The sequence below is a fragment of the Ictidomys tridecemlineatus genome, chromosome 8 (genome assembly GCF_052094955.1).
Source record: "Ictidomys tridecemlineatus isolate mIctTri1 chromosome 8, mIctTri1.hap1, whole genome shotgun sequence".
Classification (NCBI taxonomy): Eukaryota; Metazoa; Chordata; class Mammalia; order Rodentia; family Sciuridae; genus Ictidomys; species Ictidomys tridecemlineatus.
The window spans coordinates 139,148,290-139,168,627 of record NC_135484.1 but is presented as its reverse complement, the minus strand read 5'-3'; the positions used below and the strand labels follow the sequence as shown (position 1 = coordinate 139,168,627).

Below are 20,338 nucleotides of genomic sequence, written 5' to 3'. Positions count from 1 at the left end.
TTAACATGTCCTAATCCTTTGCAATGACTATTATTTTGGGTATGTGAATTTTTCCATCCCTTGCAAGTAAGAGCTTCTTTAAGTTGGGTTCTGACTCCTTTATCACGACCCTAGAATCCCTTGCTTATGTCAGAAAGAAAGGTTTCGGGAGAGGCTCCCATACTTCCTGACCCAGGCCTGTCAACCTATAGTGAGTGATTCTCTTAAGGAGCCCAGGTACCTATGAGTTGAGAGATGTCCCCAGCCTGTGGCACTGCTGGGAGGCCATGAACTTTAGGAGGTGAGGCCTAGTGGAGGGGGGGGGTGTCCTTGAAAGAGATATTGGGATCCCAGCCCTTTCTTGCATTTCTTTTTTTTCTGCTTCCTGCTATCAGGTGAGCAGCTTCTTCTCCCTATGTGCCCCCACCATGATGTAAGGCGCTTCCACAGACCCCAAAACAATGGAGCCAGCCGACCATGGACCAGAACCTCCATGAGCCCAAATAAACTTTTTCTCCTCAGGAGCTATCATCTCAGCCATTCTGTCCAGTTAACAGAAAGCTGGCTAGCACACACCTCCAGACTGCGGCGATGATGGAGAGAGAGTCATGCATCTGTTATTTTGACCAAATGATCTCTAGGGGTTTTTCTTATTCTTTTTTTTTTTTTACATAATTGAACATATGTAATTTGTGTTTGTCATGTAACTTCCTCTTTGTTACATACGCCTTGAAGCATTATTTAATGTTCTTCCACAGTATATTTTAAGGGCTTTACTGTTATTCCATTGTGTGGAAAAATTTGTAGTCTTTTCAGAAGTTTTCCTCATTTTCTTCACTTTAAGTACTACTTTGGCAAACAAACTCAATATCTGTTCGATGCATCTCCGACTTATTTCCATTTGATCGACAGATTCAAACTCTAGACCAAAGACGATGGTAATTTCAAACCAGTGACATGATTTCTGAGTTGCTTTTTCAAGTATTGTGCCAATGACAATGCTGACAAACTAATAATACTCAACACTAGATAAAGTGTGTCAATTCAACACACTTCATCTGGTATTGAGTATTATTAGTTTAAATCCTTCCCTCTTTATATACATATATTTAGACACATTATAAAAATATATACCTATACATAAAATATTTATTTTATTGTTTTATTAGCTTGCAGTTCTTGTGTTTGTACTTAGTTGAACTTTTTTTGTATGTTTATTTCCCTCTCACATTTCCTCTTCTGTGAATGGGCTGTCCTTTATATACATTCTTTTATACAGTGTATGATTATCTTATCAATTTGAAATTCTTTACACTTAAGGAAAATTTACTAACATGTGCTAGAACTGCAAATAGTTCCCTATTTTGTGATATTCTTTACATTTTACTTAATCTGAAATTCATAAGTTTTACATTTACACTAAATAAAATGCATTGATCGTTTCCTTTGTGATTTTTTTTTTCATTACTTTCGTTTGGGTAAAACTTTCTCATCTCAATGGTCAAATATTCACATTTATTTTATTTTAGGTTTCCTATGCTTTCACTTTTCAAATTCATATTTGCAGTTTATTTTAATGCACATAAAATGTGCTATTCTCTAACAGCCAATTTTCCCAAGTGAATTTAATGAATACTCTAGCCATTCTCTTTGATATTTCCTTTATTGCATATTAGAGTCATGCAAAGATATGTGTGTATAGTCATATCTATTTCTGGGATATTTATTTTGATCTATTTATCCACTTTATATGAATTGGTTAAAGTATAGTAGCTTTATTGTACATTCCAACATAGGACAAGCCCTTGAACATCTCATTGTAAGGGAAACCTAACATCATCCTTCAAAACATTTCAAAATGGCACTTGCAGACCTCATGGGACCTAAGAGGGATTCTGTTGCCACAACAAGCATTTTAAACCCATTTGGCTAAGTTGACTATTTTGTGATAGTCACAAAAGTTAAACCACTACAGTGAAAGAATAAAAATACTAAAAAAAAAATACATAAGGAATCTTTCTTTCTCTGGGTGTTCAATTCCATCTGGTAAGTAACTATGTGCATATAAAAGTTCAATGCCCTTAGATATACTCTCATGCTATTTTCTTTTAAAAATAAAAGTGTTCTTTCATGCATGTACTTAGAGATATTGACCTCAGACTCTGTGTCAGTAGTCACTTCTGTACGTGTGTCTCTGGCCAGATGTATTTGGAAGTGAAGCTATAGTTTCAGGTTTGGGGTCCTCAGCCTAGACAGAGATTGCCATTAGTGGCTTTCTGCCTCTGGATCACCACCAGGCCAGCTATTTCTAGGCAGCATATTTCACCCTTTAAAAAACTGAGTGGTGGATGGGACACTCTTGTTATATAACTCTGGAATCTTCTGGAAAGTTAAAACAGCTTTGGGAGGAATGAACTATCAATATACACAAAAACACAGTTGGATCTCAAAGTAATGAAAAAGTGGGGGGAAAAGTCCATACTGTGTGATTCTATTTATATAAAATCTAGGAAGTTTACAGAGACAGAAATATAATTAATGATTCCCTAGTGCTGGGATGAGGGTAGGGAGAGGCAAGAGGAAACTTTGGGGGTGATGGATGTGTTTATTAACTTGATTGTGAAATTGTATGCCTTAAATGTGTGCAGTTTATTGGACAGTAAAATGCACAGTTATCTCTGGGATCTGCAGGGGATGAGTTGCAGGAAACTTCCCCAGGAAAACAAAATTCATGAATACACAAGTCCTTCTATTAAATGGTGTAGTATTTGCATAGATCCTAAGCACACCCCTCCCAGCATACTTTAAATCATCTCTAGATTACTCATAGTGCCTCATACAAAATAAATGCTCTGTAAATAGTTGTATTGTTTAAGGAATCATGATAAGAAAAAAAGTATGCATGTTCAGTACAGACACAATTTCTTCCCAGATATTTTCAATCCATGATTGGTTGAATCTGCAGATTCAGAAACCAAGGAGATGAAGGGTCCACTGTATGTGGTGTGTGTATGTGTGCACACTTGCAAAAAAAAAAAAGAAAGAAAGAAAAAACAGGCAAAGGTAGCAAAAGACAGGAGAGGAAGAAGTTACAAGAAGGTGCAGGAGAGTAGAAAAGACAAGGAAATACCCAAGGATATGGTGTTAGCCTCAGTATAGCCCAGAATGGGAGTCAAAGTCTATTGGACTTAGCAGAGCTTCTCAGACCTCACTGTGCACAAGGTGCTAGGGAACTTGCTCACAGGCAGATTCTGCCTCAGTGGGGCTGTGAGAGGCCTGAGATTCTGCATTTCTCACAAGCTCCAGACAATGCTGCTTCTGGTCTTTTGACCATTCCTTGAACCTTGGGGATCTAGAGCATTCTGTTCAATTTGGCCTCATGAAAATCACTGGGGGGTTAAAAAACAAAATGATAAAATCCTCATGCCCTCAATCTCATCCCACTTCAGACATTCTGATCTGTTTAATCATCTAAAGTTCAGTCTGGGGAATCAAGACTATTTAAATATCTCCAGATGGTTCTAATGTGCAGCCCAAGGTGTGTGAACCACTATATTTTATATGTATATAGCAAACCAGGAGGACAGAACCCCCAAAAGGTAATAGAGCTAGCAGATGAGCTAAGTCAGTTCAGTATAACAAATCACTCCTGCAGTCAGAGCCAAGGTGGACTCTTTCCAAATATGCAAATGTACCTGAGTATGATTTATACCCACACAGTCATACCGTTGTTAAAGACGCTCGTCTGTATACACACCAGGCCTGGGAATAAGTACCACACTAATGACTAAGTAGGTAGGTGGGGACCAAGGCCTTCCTGTGACCATACCCACCAGGAAGCAAAGGCCATGACCTGAACTAAGCTGACCAGGGCACACACACCTACCAACACATCCACAAGGATTTTTTATGATAAGGAGACCACTTATGGCCTCCCTCCTCCACCAACCCGATGGACCACAAACCAGGCGTGACAATCAAGACTGCTGTCTTCTGATGTGTCCCATATATATTTTTTTTAAATCTCCTTCCATTCAGCTAGTTTTCTATTGATGCTAATAGGTTGGAAATTCTTTTCTGATCTGCCTTACAGATTGGTATCTGCATAATAGAATTCTGCTTCTGAAACTACTGATGCACCAGAATCCTAAAATATTTAATGAGACTTGTCAATTTAATTGTGCTGCTTGGAACCTACCGAGAGAGAGAGAGAGAGACAGAAAGAGAGTTTGTTAGCATTTTGCTGACAAATGTCATCATCTCCAGACTGATTTCTGCTACTGATTATTTTCACTATGGTTAAAAATATTGGGAAATGAGATGTGCTTAGTGAAACAATGGGCATTTTTTCTTCATTAGGTATTACATTGCAGTTTGGTAACAAAATCAACTTGGAAGTATTTGAAAGCAGTATGGTTTGGTAATGGTCCTTGTGTTCAATTTCTGATGCAGAGGATGCTGTCTATCTGGACAATGAGAAAGAAAGAGAAGAATACGTCCTGAATGACATCGGGGTCATTTTTTACGGAGACTTCAATGACATCAAGAGTAGAAGCTGGAGCTATGGTCAGGTGAGCCGCTTAAAATTTGTCATTGTCAAGGGCGTTTTTAGTTAATATATTTTTTTGTCACATACATTACTGCAGGGTGCCATACATCGATATTAGACAGGTACAATTTCCTGCTTTTCAGGATCTAAGACTCCAAGACAGAAGGCATTGGAGTAGAGACTTATAAAGACAACTGCATAATTTATCAGCTGAAACCACATATCTTCCTCTGATGACAAATGTTACAGAGATCAGAGATTCTGTGGATGTCATGGCTCCAATTGAGAAATACTTTGGCATCTTAGTATAATGAAATCTCATTAAGTCAACCTAGAATGGATTGAAAACCTCATTTTCTTATTTTTTTTAAAAAAAGGTGTTTTGATAACAATGCAAAGAACACCGCAAGGTGTGTGTCTGACTAAAAGAAAAACTTTAAAAAATTATTAGTCTGAGATGCCACTAATTAAAAAAGAGTCTTAGCATTTTTATCAAGGAAGGGCCACTGGACTTTTACATAGACACATGTTATCAGCTGCAACCTCAAGTTACTGTCTAGATATAAAATAGCAAATGGTATTTCCTTAAGATATTCAAGAATTCAAACTTTCAATTTGGTGTCTTTAACAATGGTGCAGATGAATAATATTTTCCACATTTCCATACATGAATGCCCCGTCTATGATTCAAAATGCTTTTTTTTTTTTTGTTAGCACTACAAGGAAAGGTGAATGTATAATTTCTCAGAGATTCCTGGCTGAGATGACTGTAACTGTGCATTATTTTTCTGAGTATCCAGAAAACCTTGGAATCTCAGAGATTCCACAGAACCTGACTTCAACAAGTCACATGACACATTCATAACTTCTGGTGCCTCACTTTGACCTCCAAATGGGATTTCCATATGTCTTTCACCCTCAGCCCCAGGCTGACCATTGGGACTCATGTCATGAACTCTTATTGCCACCAGCCAGCTTTGTGACAAGCTTCACCCTAACTCCTGAGAATGCTCTATCTAGTGTTCAGGCTTGCCCACCTATGTTTCTGATATCCTGCCGAGCTATGATTTATGTTTGCTTGCCTTGTTTTTAGATTCTTTCCTGGCTCCCCAGTTAAAAGCCCTCTCCTTCCTCAGAGACATCGCCTTTGACTACTGTCTGTTGTCCAGTGCCTTTATGTTAGATCCCCATTTTCTAGCCGTAAGGTGATGTCTTAGTCTGTTTTCTGTTGCTATAACAGAATACCTGAGGCTGAGACTTTATAAAGGAAAAAAAAAATCTATTTAGCTCATGGTTTTGGAACCTGAGAGTCCCAGGTTGGAAAGCTCCATCTGTTCAGCCTCTGGAAGGTCCCCCTAGGCTGTATCACAAGATGATGGAGAAACAAAAAGAACTAGCCATGTACAGAAGGGTCCAAGCACATGGCGTGGGCTTGCTTTATAACCTGTTCTCACAAAAACTAACTCACTTGTGAGGCCGTTTATGGCCCTAACTTGATTCTCTTCAGATAGCTAATGGGGGGAAAGTTATCAAGGTAAGTAGAAAGGAAAATAAGGAGTCAGGGTCAGGGTGCTCCGAGCCAGCATGCCTTCAGGTAGGCACCCTTGATCTCAGGCCCTATGGCTACCATCATTCAAAAGAGACCATTAGTTTAAGTCTTTCAGCCAAAATAATCAGCCATACCCGTTGCTTGCAGAGACCCAGGGAATAGTGAACTCTGTAAATAGTTCTTTAACTCAAGAGCCGCTAGCATGTTCACAAACACAACGGAGATGTGTGGCTTACGAGAACCAGAATAATGAGTTATTTATTTATTTATATATCTGAAAAACTGGTGGAAATACAGATTACTGCACCCAGTGCATCAGTTTGAGGTACCCCCCAGAGTTGACATTCTAACCAGATTTAGTACAGAAGGAGTTGGTAATGAGCCCGAAAGATGGTGGTCTCTGTCACCAGTACTCAGGTCGGTGACATGCAAGGTTCCCGTATTTAAAGTCGTCTCCTCTCGCTGTGTCCTACAGTGTAGGCAGAGACTCCCCATCTGGCCAGCTTATTATTATTTGGCCTTTATTCCTCTCAAAGACAATGCTGGTGTCCCTGTGGCCAGCATTCCTTCTAAGGAAGCTGAATTGGCTCGTGGGCTCTGCCCACGATAATGCTGTCTACCTGCTCTGAGCCTAGGATATTATCTAAGTGAAACTCCCTTGGCCCTGAGGTCATCAAAGGGGTACCGCAGAGGACAATTGCTGTGTGCAGCCTCCTTCTATTGGGGGTGCAAGCTAAGTGGGCCTGAGGACCTTTCTGTGACACACCCTAGAGCCACTTATTTTCAAGACACACAAGAACTCGTGCTACTTCCCAGGTCGAAAGACTTCCGAGTGACTCTGCCAATCAGTCCTTCCCTCACCTGCAGTCATATCTTGGATAGATCTTTTAAATTAACTTGTACAATTTTTTCAAAGAATTTCGAGTCAGCTCACGACCCTTGGACACATCTGCTCTCTAGCAGTTCTTTTGTATTCCTAGCATCCTTTGATGTTCCTCTGTACGTCACTGAAGAAATTTTTTATACAGAACTTCTTTCTTCCACTTTAGCAGTTCATACTAAACATTCTGGGAGATCACTGTGTAGAAAATACACATTTTTTTAGGCACTAAGTTGTGATTTTATTTATTTTTATTTTCTCGTAGAGACTTTTTTTTTAATCTCAGAGATTGAACCTGGGGGTGCTTAACCACTGAGTCACATTCATTCCTAGCCCTTTTTTATTTTTTTATTTTTAAGACAAGGTCTTGCTAAGTTACTTAGAGCCTCACTACATACGTAGCTGAGGCTGGCCTCAAACTTGCAATCCTCCTGCCTTAGCCTCCGGAGTCTCCAGAATACAGAAACTATCTTGTTTTAAGAGTGGTTATTAAGTAGCTTCTCATTTCCCCCCCCCAAAAAATAGTTTGAAGATGGCATCCTTGATGCTTGTTTGTACGTGATGGACAGAGCACAAATGGACCTCTCTGGTAGAGGGAATCCCATCAAAGTCAGCCGCGTTGGATCTGCAATGGTAAGCAACGTCTATTGATGGCTGAAAACTACCACGTGCACCACTTGCCTCAGCATCGTTGTTGGTTCATTAAAAGCTGTTGAAATAGCAACTCACACTTAATAGACTTTTATTTGTGACACTCTGACTGACGACACCCTGCATAGCTCTTGACTTCTCTGAGCTTGTCATGTGCTGTAAAACAAAAATTTTATCTCAATACTGTATGTTTCTTGGGCTTCAGTCAAATGCTGATGGATATCATCCTATTGCACAGTTATCCTTAAGAACCTCTTGCCTGGCAACTAAGAACTGACTTAAAAAAATACATCAATGACTAATCAAAGGGTCGATCAATCAAGGAGAACAAAGATGTACAAGACCCAGATTTTCTCCACATTTACACTGGTGTGAAGAATAAACAATAAATAGCTCTATGGAATTCTAGCCTCTATAGCTGTGATATCTCACCAGAGAGCTTTATTGCTTATGAAGTGGGTATCAATTCTGCCCAGTCATCTAATAAGGTAGGTGCAATAGGTATTCCCATGCCATTTTAAGGAAGCAGGGTGATGTCAGTTTGTTAAAAACAAAGCTTCCACTGGAATCCAGGTTTATTAACTCCAAAGCTAGACAGGTTCTACATTTCATGCTACTCTTTGTAGGATATCGTGAGATGTCTTTGAGGATGCAGAGATCCTGCAGTGGGATGGCTGAAAAGGATAAAGAATACCCATGAGTGGGAAGCTTGGAGCCAGGGTTAGAAGCAGATTAAATGGGACCCTGGGTACTCATATGCCAGCATTCAGCTCTTGGTGGAAAAAACATATGTATCACATTTGGTTCAGGAGCATAATATTCCTGAAAAAAAATCTTAAAACAGGCTCTATTTCATACAAAGACGGAGAATTTGATTTTAGCAATGTCCTTAAGTTTTATAAAACATTCTCCCTGAAGAATTTTATCTTTGAGTTGAGTTTATATATTCTTTTTTTTTTTTGAGGGAGAGGGGGTTACTGGAGATTGAACTCAGGGGCACTCAACCACTGAGCCACATCCCCAGTCTTATTTTTATTTTATTTAGACACAGGGTCTCACTGAGTTGCTTAGAGCCTCGCTTTTGCTGAGGCTGGCTTTGAACTTGCAATCCTTCTGCTTCAGCCTCCCCTGAGCCACTGGGATTAGAAGCATCTGCCCCTGTACCCAGCTATCTATTCTTTTGACTTAAACAAAATCAGTATTGCTGACATACAAATATTAGTCCAAGGATGATATGGCATGTAATTTCTTGTGGTGGTTTCTATTTTTTCAGAACTAAGTTACTTGTAAATTTAGGACATGTGAGGACGTAAAAAGTGGAGGTGGTTTTAGGATGAGGTTACAGCTCAGTGGTAGAGTGTGTGTTTTAACATGGGTCAGGCCCCAAGTTCAATTCCAGCACTGAAATAAATTAAAAGGTGGCTTTGTTTTCTGTTGTTAGTTATACTACATAATGAAAATACAATGAGTTCTAAAGATTTTGGAAATATTATACTAACCATGGATAGCAATATATATTAGACCTGCAATATATATTAAATAACTATTTTTCCTACTTTAAAAGAAATTTTTTCACTTTTTTCTCTTCTTAGAAGTTACCACAACAAGTTTGCAGTGGGAAGGGAAGAGCTAGGAGTTATTAAATACAAATTAATTCCTTCCTAAGCAATATTTAATGGCATGGCTCTCATCCTAAGCTTACTCACACATTGGGTGTATTTTTACAAATCCAGAAATCCCTGAAACACAAGTCAACACAGGAGGAAAGCGGAAAGGGAACATCTAACATAATGCTGTCTCTAGTGGCCTCTGGCCAAGCAGAAGTTGTTAGGTATGGAATTAAGCCCGAAATGCTATTGCAAATTGCCTTGAAATATTTTTTTTTAATTACAAACAGCCTATGAAGTTCTAATTTGGAAAATGTATATCCCCAGTTACAAGGTTTGGAATTAGAGAGTCTGTCTGGGCAATGGTTTGGCTCTGGTTGGATTTGGCTTTTGGAAGGGGAGACCATGTATGTTAAGGGGTAGAGCATCTCTACTCTTACCTGACCAATTTTAAGCCACATCTCTAGTTCCTTATCCTTGTTCACACACAGAGAAATTGTGATGGTTTACAAAACCCTTTCACATCTGTGATCTCCTTCAATCCTTGCAACAGTTCTGTGAGTCGTTCTAACATCTATTCGGTTGTGGTGATTTTTAAAAACTAAAATATTGAGCCTCCAAAAAGAGAAAACAACCCTAAGAAAAAAAGTATCAACTAGTTTTTAATCCTTCGGGCCGTTGGGCTCCTGTTTGCAAATCCTTGAAATTCAAAATTTTGGAAGTGAGATTTCATGAAATTTGATATTTCTTAAAATCATGAAAATTCTGAGTGCAGTTAAACAAAGATCTTGGGGAGGGGAAAACCCTTCAAATTTCTCAAAGGTTTGCCTTAAAATATGAAAAGTTGTATTTAGAAAACCCAGCGAGAGCTCTGAGTTAGAGAGTCTAGCAGGAATCCAGATCCACAGGAGGACGGGCCTCTGGATGCTCTCCAGGAATAGAACTTGATGCACCAAGTGTTTTGCTTTTATCCTGAGTCCCTCTCAAATGCCTCACAGCCTGTGGCAGAGTCTGGAATTCCTCTCATAGAAAAACCAACTCTCAGAAAGAGATGCATGTGACACACCAATCCTCTCGAAGGTGGGACACAGTGACTTCAGTGCATGCCAAGACCAGGGCAATGGCAGGCCGACTTTCCTAAGAGCAGCCGATGCCAGGAAGGAATGGGCACAAACAGCCCTGCCCTCGTTGGGTACCTGAAGAAAATGGAGCTGAGTAGGGGCAAGAAGCACATGACCTGGGACCCTCGGACACATTGACTTAATGTGGTCATGGCTGATTCTGGCATCCGTGAAGTTTATCATGAAGTTTTCTTTAAAAGCAAAGTAACAGTAACCCAAAATAACAGAGGCAAGGAAACACTGTGCATGGTGCTAAGAAAGCACAGAGAATGACGGAAACTGTGCAGACTTTCTAATAACGATCATATGCACTTGGATTTTAGGTGCACCGTCCCCAGCTAAAAACCTTTATGGTCCAGTGTACATGACCTTGACTAATCGTTGTGAGGCCTCCAATGTCAGTAGCTCCTTCTCCCATCCACACCAGCTGTGACACCCCAAGATGTCTTTGGATATTGTAAATTGCTCCCTTGGGGTAAAAGGTCATTCCTAGTGAGAACCACAGCATTCAGCCCCTCTTCATCTCAGTTGTCCTGGCTGTGAAACAGAAATAACATTTTCTCCTGGCCTGCATAGAGGATTAATTTGTTCAAAACCTGCTGGTTTTATTCTGCCAAGGAAGAGACAGTGGAGACAGCATTGCATACAAAGGACCAGGCCCCATGTCAGGAGATAGGACCTTGGACCTTGGATCTGTTTCTGCTGCTAACATAATATATGAGCTGGGGCCAATAACTCAACTACAGGGTTCACTTCTTCTTGAAAATCAAACTTTGTCTCTGTACTCAAATCACGTTTGTAATTTCCATTGACAGCAAGAATTTTGTTTTTTTCTTTAATTCTTCAAAACAAAGTTCTCCTTTCTTCCGTTTTTCTCCCTTATACATTCAGTATACCCCTCTTATTGTGGGTTGCTGTTACTTTGCTTTCAAATAGAAGTAAGAAAACTTCATGATAATCTGGACACCCTTGAACTACTGGACTTTCCCAAGAGAAAAAAAAAATCCTGTAATCCCCTTGTCTGGGGATTGGGCCTGAGATTCTTATAGCCTCACTTAAGCCAATTTTATTTAGACTTTTCTAAATACCGATTTGTGCATTTTATAAAATCTATACTAAAGATTTGTTTAAGAGAGAAAAGGGGAAAAAAAGAGGAAATTAGGGGAAAAAAAAGAAGAAGCTTGTCCAACATTGTGCTTCTTCTCTTAAATTGCACCCCTTGATTGCTGTTTCCTTTCCACCTCATTTCTAATGTGACGGTCTCCACCCAAGAAAATTGCCAGGAAATGTGCCAGGAGAAGTTAAGGAGGATGCTTTAGTGCCATTTGAAAATCCACTTCACTCACTTGCCATTAGTAAAGCATACCAGCCCTAAATTGCTATGAAGCCACCAGACGTGGATTCTGAGCTCCCCGTCATACTATCAAAACGCTTATGCCCTGACAGGTGACAAGAACAGCCTGGTCCTGGGCAGAGGGGGTGGCAGTGATAATACCCCATCATTACTGCTGCTGGTTACCTGTCCGTGCCGGCTTTGCCCGGTGACTAATTGGATTTGGCAGGAACCGTAGGCAGAACTCTTTCCCCAGAGAGACGCAGTTGCTGCTGCAGGGGCCTCTGCTACTGCAGGGAACGGCTTGCTTCGTCACCGTGAACCCTCTGAGCCTCTCACCTTCATGCCCACTTGTTCCTCTGTATGGTGAGATTTTATCCATAAAAGAAGAGCTGTGTTGAAAGGAGCACACGAGATCTGGAAGATTCTCCAGGGGACTTTTTGATGAGGAAAGGAGAGGCCTTGGGAAGGGATGTCATTCACTCAAGGTCACACCACTAAAAAAAAAAATGGCTGAGCTGGAACTAGATATTGCCCTTGCTCTCAGGTCGTATCGCTTTAGAAGGCTCCTCCCAACACATGATGACAAATAACACAGCTCTCTATCGAACTGAGCAGCTGTCTCCTAGAAAAGAAAAAGCCCCCAAGCAACTGAGCTCAGAACAGGTAGGTGAATTTCAACAAACAGGAATAAACGAGGAAAGGTGTGAATCAGAAGATTCCAGACAGAAGAAGTCAATGGGTGCCTTGGAAAGAGGTCCCAAAAGGATTAGGTACCACAGGTGGTATAATGGTGCTAGTGATGAAGATAGCAGTGGTGGTGGTGGTGGTGGTGATGGTAGGTGATGGATGGTAGGTTTTTTCTTTCCATCACCATGGTGGTGACGATATGGTTATGATGGTGGCGAGCGTGGTGGTAATGGTAAGGATTAATGGTGGTGGCGGTGGCAATGGTAATGGTGGTGGTAGCAATAGTGGGGTGATGGTAATAATGATGGTAGTGGTGGTGGTGATGTTGGTAGTGGTGGTGATGATTGTGATGGTAGGAAAACACTCACCCACTCGGTCATTCATTCAACAAGTATTTATTGAGCCTCAGCACTACCCATCTGGGCACAAGAGCCCAGTCATGAACAAAAAACATTGTTTCTACGTCGACAGAGCTTACAGTTTAATAGAATAGACAGACTAGTAAATAGAAAACTTCAACGTGATTTAGCAAATTCTCCTGTGGAATTAAACATAAGATTGTTTAGGAAAACAAATCTCTCAAATTTAGCTCAAAGTTTCCCCAGGACTAAACCCCTGGCCTAATGAGTGTTGAGATATTGAATCAGAAGATAGAGGAATGGTGTAACAAAGACCCATAGCAATAATAAGCCACACTATTGTTCAGAGAAGCCCTCTCTCCACAGTGGAAATTATATCCACATTGTCAGTCACTAAAGCGCAGTAAGGGGATATATCGATTTGCTCCTCTTGGGACTTGTGTGTTTTGCAATTCAGGAAACACAAGGTTGCCACAACTCAAGCTTGTCCCATGGGGTCCCAACACCCACACTTGCTTGATTCCTTGAAACTCTATTTTTATTCAATTATAGTGATTTAAAAAAAAAGGTGATATTAATGGGGGGGGAATTTGAAGGTGGTAGGGAAGAAAATGTCAATATAATTACATATTTTTAAAATTCCAGGGCTTTCCACTGTTGCCAGCCAGGACTTTGCAGCTTCTCTTGAGGTGTGCACGTTTATTTTTAACCCTAGTCTTTTGCTAACATCGAACCATGGTGCCATCATTAATCCCCATTAATACCTTGTTCTGACTGTGCCTTTGGGGAATTAACTCAAGATTGAACTTTTTTTAACCAATCGATGTTCTGCGTACTCTTTAGTGTTACTAAAAAGAAGTTGGACTCCAGCTAGTAAATCAAACTGAACACAACTGGAGGCAGGTCCTGAGTTCTTCCAGAGCACAGCACAAGCTGCATAGCTACACACCTTTGAGACCAAATGGGTTTCATGGCTTCTGATTCTCAAGCACCAGTGATCCCACAGATAAACTGAAAGTAAGGCTAGTTTCCCTTTGTCCATCTTTTCTACCTCTTCCCCTGAACCAGTATTTAGAAATGTTTTTTTCTTTCCACACATGAAAAAGACAGTCATGCCCACACTGCTTTGAGTTGTTGCCATGCAACTCCACAGGGAATTTACTACAAAACCATGTTTTGAACATTTTTTCCTCTAGTTGTTTACTTGCCCATCTTGAATGGAAAGCTGAACATTCAGAAGACTTCTTCATGCAACAAACCTTCATTTAAAATATTCAGGTTGCATTTAAAATTTTGCTTGAGTTAGAAATTCCACATCCTGAGTCATTCTGAATGAACTTCCGAGTCAGAAATAAATACATAAACTCTCCTCGCCGATCATACAATTCACCGCAGTATGATTCCCTAACAGTTTTCATTTTGAAAATACTTTTAAATGTATGAAGCAATGTCTAACTGCTCCTTTGGTTCAGAAGACAACCAACCCCTGCCTCCTTTCTTGGAATGAACTGTCAAAGAAATCTGAGGACTCAGGTGGTCGGTGGCCATTGTCCCCAATCTTTTACCACCAAGGGCCTTTTTCTCCATTTCACGGAATGAATCTTGTGTCTATCAAGAAAAGCATGATTACGTAATAGTAATTTGTTTTCCCATTTCATTCTGTGCCTGGTTTATATAATTGCCAACCAGAACTTCCAGTGGTAATGGCGGTGGTAATGATCAGTGCCACCTCATCAGTGTCACCACACTGATGTAATTCAGTGCCACCTTTGGGAGAATAAACATACAACCTCTGCTTGGTGTTTTGTAAGAGTGATGACGGATCACCAACTTACTAACTTGCTGGATCCTAGAAACCAAAATTCCCAGGTTGATGGCCATTGTCATATGGAGGCTCCATGGTAGAGTCAAGGCTCCTGCCCAGAGTTTCTGTGTCTCAGATCTATTGACTTTTATTTGAGGTTATTATCGTCTGTCTCCATGATTCATGCCTGGGTGTCAGGGAAGACATTCCTCAGTTTGGAATGGCAGAAAAAGGAGAGGCCTCTGGTGGTGTGTGTAACCATTCAAATGGCAACACAACTCAATCTGTAGGAGCTCCCATGGTGGCCACCTTTGGAGAATCTTCTGATTAGTAGAAAGGTTATGGCAGTCCAATAGAGTAAAATACTAAATTACCACTTATGAAATGATTTTTTTAAAAAAATCCTAACTTAGAGTCAAAGTACTCCTAAAAATCGAAGATATTTCTGTAATTCCTGAATGACCATGGAAATCCAATGATGAAGGGGAAGTCAGAACAACTCTCCTACATTTTTTTTAAATTGAACCCATAGGTGCTTTACCACTGAGCTACATCCCCAGCCCTTTTTAGTTTTTTTTTTTTAATTTGCAGACAAGATCTTGCTAAGTTCCTCAGGGCCTCCCCAAACTGCGGATGCTGGTCTCAAAATTGTGATCCTCTTGCCTCAGCCTCCTGAGTTGTTGGGATTACAGGCATGAGTCACACTACACCCTGCATTTCATACATTTCTAACAAAACATGACACCATAAGGTCACCGTATTCACCGGGGATTCTCATTTCTGTTTATTAAAGATTTTCAACAATTTCATTGGAAGCCAATGGAAAAAGAGAATTTCCCTAACAGAAATGATCTTTACAGACACTATTGAGAAATCACATCCGTCCATAAATAACCACTGTGCAGATGAAGAGACTGAGGTATCAGGAAGTTGAGTAACTTTATCCAAGGTCACAGGTGGCACTGGAGATGATATCTGTCTGCCTGATCCCTCTGTTCTACCCTCAATGTTACATTTCCCCTGGATTTGCCCTATTCCTGTCCTCTCTCCGTATCACATGAGCTCCTTGGCTACAAATATAATGCCTTTTATGTACTCTGTCTGGTTCAATCACGCTCCTCTAGGTGGGGGGAAATGAGGGACAGTGAGCCGTTTAGACCTCATTTTTTTCCCCCTCTGGTAAAAGCCAGAAATGTAATGAAGTTTCCATTATGTGGGCAAACAGCTTGGTTTCTCCATTATTAAGGTTACATTTCTTATGCCTGTTCTTCCCATATTTTTTTGGAGAAAAACAGACATTTATTACAAGCCATCTCTCGAATGTGATAATCGTAGTCAATCTAAATGTCTTGCTTTCCCTGAATTGCTTCCTGGAATGAGGTTTCAATGCAGCATCTATTTTGTAATCACACAGGCTATTTCTGAAACACGGGGGTGCTTGCTTTTCAGCACTCCCTCCAAGCTGTGCAGCCGAAGCTGCGCTGGTCTCCTGGGACAAATGTCCCCAGGATAGATGGAGAGTCGGCAATAAAGCCAGAGAGGTCCAGAGGATATGCCCTTCATGCACTTGGGGTTTCTGTCTCATCCTTCTCTTTCCTACCTCCTTCCTCTCTTGCTCCATATTTTCCGCTCTCCCTTCCACCCACACCTGTCATTCAAATATCATTGGAGACCGGTCCTGGACCAACCAGCCCTACACCATGCGGCAGTGATACGGCAACGAAAGAAAGAAGACAGCACTTGGAGAGCTTGTCAACTCTCAGTTTCTCTCTTGGGCCACTTTTGGCTATTTCTGTCATGATTGTCAATTAGTAAAATATACTGAGGCCAAATGAGAATCCTCGGTTACTGAGAGAGACACAAGTTAATCGTCTCTTGTTGCAATGATTATCATGAAAAAAATGAATGACTCATGGACACGTACCAAAGGATAGTTGATAGGAGTAGTTATATGTATCACAATGCAGATTAAGGTTAGTTCACGTGGTTTTTTTAAATTAAAGTTAAATTTACATGTACTAAAAAGCATGGATGCCAAATGCACAAATCAATGGGTTTGGGTGGGGAAAATCACCACTCCAATCAAAATATAAACATTTCCATCTGTTGGAAATTTCCCTTGTGCTTCTGCTAGTCAATCTGCATCCCCACAGACAACCACTGGTCCGATTTCTTGCAATAGATTAGATTTGTCTGTTCTTAAACTTCACATAAATTGATTCATACAATATGTATGGGGCTGGTCTTTTTACTCAATCAATGGCTGCACATTTTTAAAAATTTTATCCTATTACAGATAGTATTTTATTGTATCAAGTGTCATGATCTGTCCATCCACTCACCTACTGATGGACATTTGAGATATTTCCACTTTGGAGCTATTACAAATAAAGCTACTATGAACATTGTCGAGCGATATTTTTGTGTGTATATGTTTTCATACGTCGGGAGTACTAGCTAAAGATGGCATGTCTAGATCACAGCATATGTGTATGTTTCATTTTATAAATATATGATAGTTTTCCGAAAAGTTTCCATCATTTGATATTCCTGTCAGCAAAGTATGAGAATTTTGGTTATTTCCACAGCTTCATCTGTTCTGGGTGATTTCAGCCTGCGTAATTTTAACCAATCCAATGGGCACAGAATGGAATCCAGTTGTTATTTTAATTTTCTTTACTCTGATGAGTAGTGACATGGAGCACTTTTGCATACATGTATGGCCCTTTGTGGATCTTTATCTTTTCCAGTCTTTTTTCCCATTCTGATTGGGTTATTTGTATTTTTATTGGTGAGTTGTACCTGCTCTGTGTACATTTTGAATGTGTGTCCTCTGTCAGATATATTTAGAGGATATTTCTCCCCAGACTCTGGCTTGCAGGTACATTTTCTAAATGACATATTTTAAGATCTAGTTTAAAAATTTTATGAAGTCAATTTTTAAATTGCTTTTTCAATTTTTTTAGGTTTTTTTTTTTGGTTGTAGGTGGACCCAATAACTTTATTTTATTTTTTTGTGGTACTGAGGATTGAACCCAGTGCCTCATGCATGCTAGGCAAGTGCTCTACCACTGAGCCACAACCCCAGCCCCTCGGTGGTTTTATGTTTGTTTGTGCTAGGGATCGAACTCAGGACCTTGTAGGGGTTGGACAGGTGCTCTACCACTGAGTCACACACCCTGCCAATTGCTTTTCAAAAATAGTTCGTGCTAGAAAATGTTATTTTAACAAGTCCTGTGCTTTCTTTTCAAAGCTTTCTAATGGAGTTTTTTACATTTTGACCCATCTTGAGTTATATATCTGTGTGGTATGAAGTAGGGGGTTCAAGGTTTACCTTTTTCCCAATGTTTCTATTTATTCTGGCACCATTTGTTAAAAACACTATTGGAAAGGTTTTCATTTGTTGGGAAAAAAAATTATTTGCGCCACTGAATTGCTTTGGTGACTTTGTTGAAAATCAGATAACAAATATAAGTGTGACTGTTCTTCTGGACTCTCGTGTTCCCTTGGGTTTTTGTCGATTCTTATACCAATTCAACCCAGTATATCAATTACTGGGTTGTTATAGTAAATCTCCAAATCAGGTAGTTTTTCAACTTTTGTTCTTTTTCAGTATTGCTTGGGTTACTCGAGGTTCTTTTCATTTCTATACAATTTCAAGAACTTGCCAATTTCAGCATGTCGGTTGGCGTCCAAACTAACCCACTGAGGTGACCTCGTAAAGAAATATTAAAAGATGACCTCTACCCATCCTCCAGTGATATCAAGTTCATTCATTCAGCAGAATTTATTGAGTGCTATTCCTGGGAATACAAAGACAAAAGAGCATGGGAACTTCCTTCCTTCCTTCTCTCCTTTCAGGAACGTAGGATCTGGTAATGGAAACAAAGACGGCCACACCAATGACATAATATGACCCTCCTCTGCCACACCCTAATTGCCTACAGTAACAGCCATTTAATCCACATCAGTGGATTGATCCACTGACTAGGATCTGGTCCACCTCTCAGGATCTCATCATTTCGCCTCTGAAAATCCTTGCGTTGTCTCACACGTGCGCTTTTGGGGAACATCTCATATCGAAACCATAGCCAGTGCCATATGAGCCCAGAGTCAGGACATCAAAGAAATAGAAATTTCCAGAGTGAAACCAGCCGAGTGTTAAACAGTCAATAGGCTCCTGACCAGGAGAAGAAGGGGTTTGCAGGTGGAAGGGCATTCATTCAGGAGAGAGCACGACATTTCCAATAATAATACCAAGGGGAGAGCAGCTTGCTGAACCCACCACTATGAAAAGTGCAGGAGCAGGTGGATGGCTTTCTTTTTCTTGGGATCACGTGTGTGACCCTGTCTATTGTTAAGTGTCATGAAAGCCCTGAAAGAATCAAGGTTGAGGAGCCGGGCAAGGGAGAAAATAGGATGACTGCCTCCCTATTTCTTTTCTCTTATGTGAATTTGCTGGGATGCCTGTCCATGGAGTTACCCAATAGAGCACCTCACCTGCAGGCCTCTCCCCTCCTATCCCTGCTGCAGGACTTGGTCCATCGCAGGGCAGCACAAGAAACAGACAGCTGCCTCCCAGGACTAATGGGTTTCCAAGTTTTATTTTCTAGAATTGTTTTCTAAAATATCGATGGAACCCAAGTACACAGAAGAGAAAGGTTGGAGCAGCTTTTCTTGTAGCAAAGTGGTGACTACAGCTGCCCCCACCAAACTCAGTCCTCTCCTGCTTCACCCTCCAACATGGTAACCACCGAGGTTCATTACAAAACCCCAGAGTGTCATGGAGCACAATTGAACATCGCTTCTCCCACTTCCACCTGCAATTAAGATTGATCCCCACCAGACTGTAGCTGGGGACTTGTGGTTCACAGAACCATGGAAGGATTTTTACAAGTAATAATTCTCATTTCCAAACCTAAGTTTATGCTTTGGAAGCTAACGCATGCTACCCCAAATTTATATCCAATGGTCTTTGAGAAACTATTGCAGATAAGATTAGGTATAAAATTGTTTTCTTATAGAATTTTTTCTTATAGAGAAATCCTAGTCTTTATGAGAAAATCACATTAAAATTTAACAAGATATAATAGATTTATAACAGAGAAAAGTCATTTCATCACAGCCATGTAAGATGGCACACAAAAGAAAAAAAGTACATTAACATATTTAAAAATCACTGTACAAAATGTAAGTGTCTGTACTACAGGAAATCAGAAAAAATAAGAAATGCCACTTTTTTATTTGCCAGTATCAACTTAAAATCTACTTAAGCCCCCATGACCAAAACTGGAGAGAAGTCCACTGTGGGTCATGCTTTAGGGTTCTTCCTATTCCTTTAGATTTTACTGAAATCCATGCCTTATTCTTACTCTAGGGTGGAGGTCTACCCAGCATGAATGCAGAACCAGCTCAGAAGTTCAGGGCAGGCCAAGCATGACCAGTTCTCCTAACTCCGTCCCATTCACCAAGGGCCTCGTACCCACAAGGCACTGTGTTTCTACATTTCCCACATTTCCCCAGTGCCTGATGGTCCACCTCCTCCATGACTGAGCCTCCCTTTTTAACCCTCAAGCCATTGTCTCTGCCTCTCCCCATATTTGAACAAGCCCAATTTCATCCCTCCAGGTAGACCTAAGCCTGGAAAGCAAACCAGCAGCCCACACCACTGGGCACTTTCTCTGATGCAGAAAGGATATTTGGGGGGTCTGGCTTATTTCACTTAGCACAATGTTCTCCAGTTCCATCCATGTACCAGCAGATGTCATGATTTCATTTAGTGTGCCAGAGTAAAACTCCCCTGTGTCTAGGTACTA

The 20,338-nt window shown here is 40.5% G+C and overlaps 1 protein-coding gene across 2 annotated transcripts in view; it reads left to right on the top strand.

The window, feature by feature from the left end:
* The window catches only part of F13a1 (coagulation factor XIII A chain), a 160,700-nt gene that overhangs the window by 62,694 nt on the left and 77,668 nt on the right, over window positions 1–20,338 (top strand). The window contains exons 5-6 of one of the 2 annotated variants that reach the window (XM_005327491.5): window positions 4,432–4,550; window positions 7,483–7,590. In XM_005327491.5, coding sequence (XP_005327548.2) covers window positions 4,432–4,550; window positions 7,483–7,590 — 227 coding nt within the window. The remainder of the gene's footprint in view (window positions 1–4,431; window positions 4,551–7,482; window positions 7,591–20,338) is intronic. The other variant, XM_078020501.1, reaches the window with a different exon arrangement.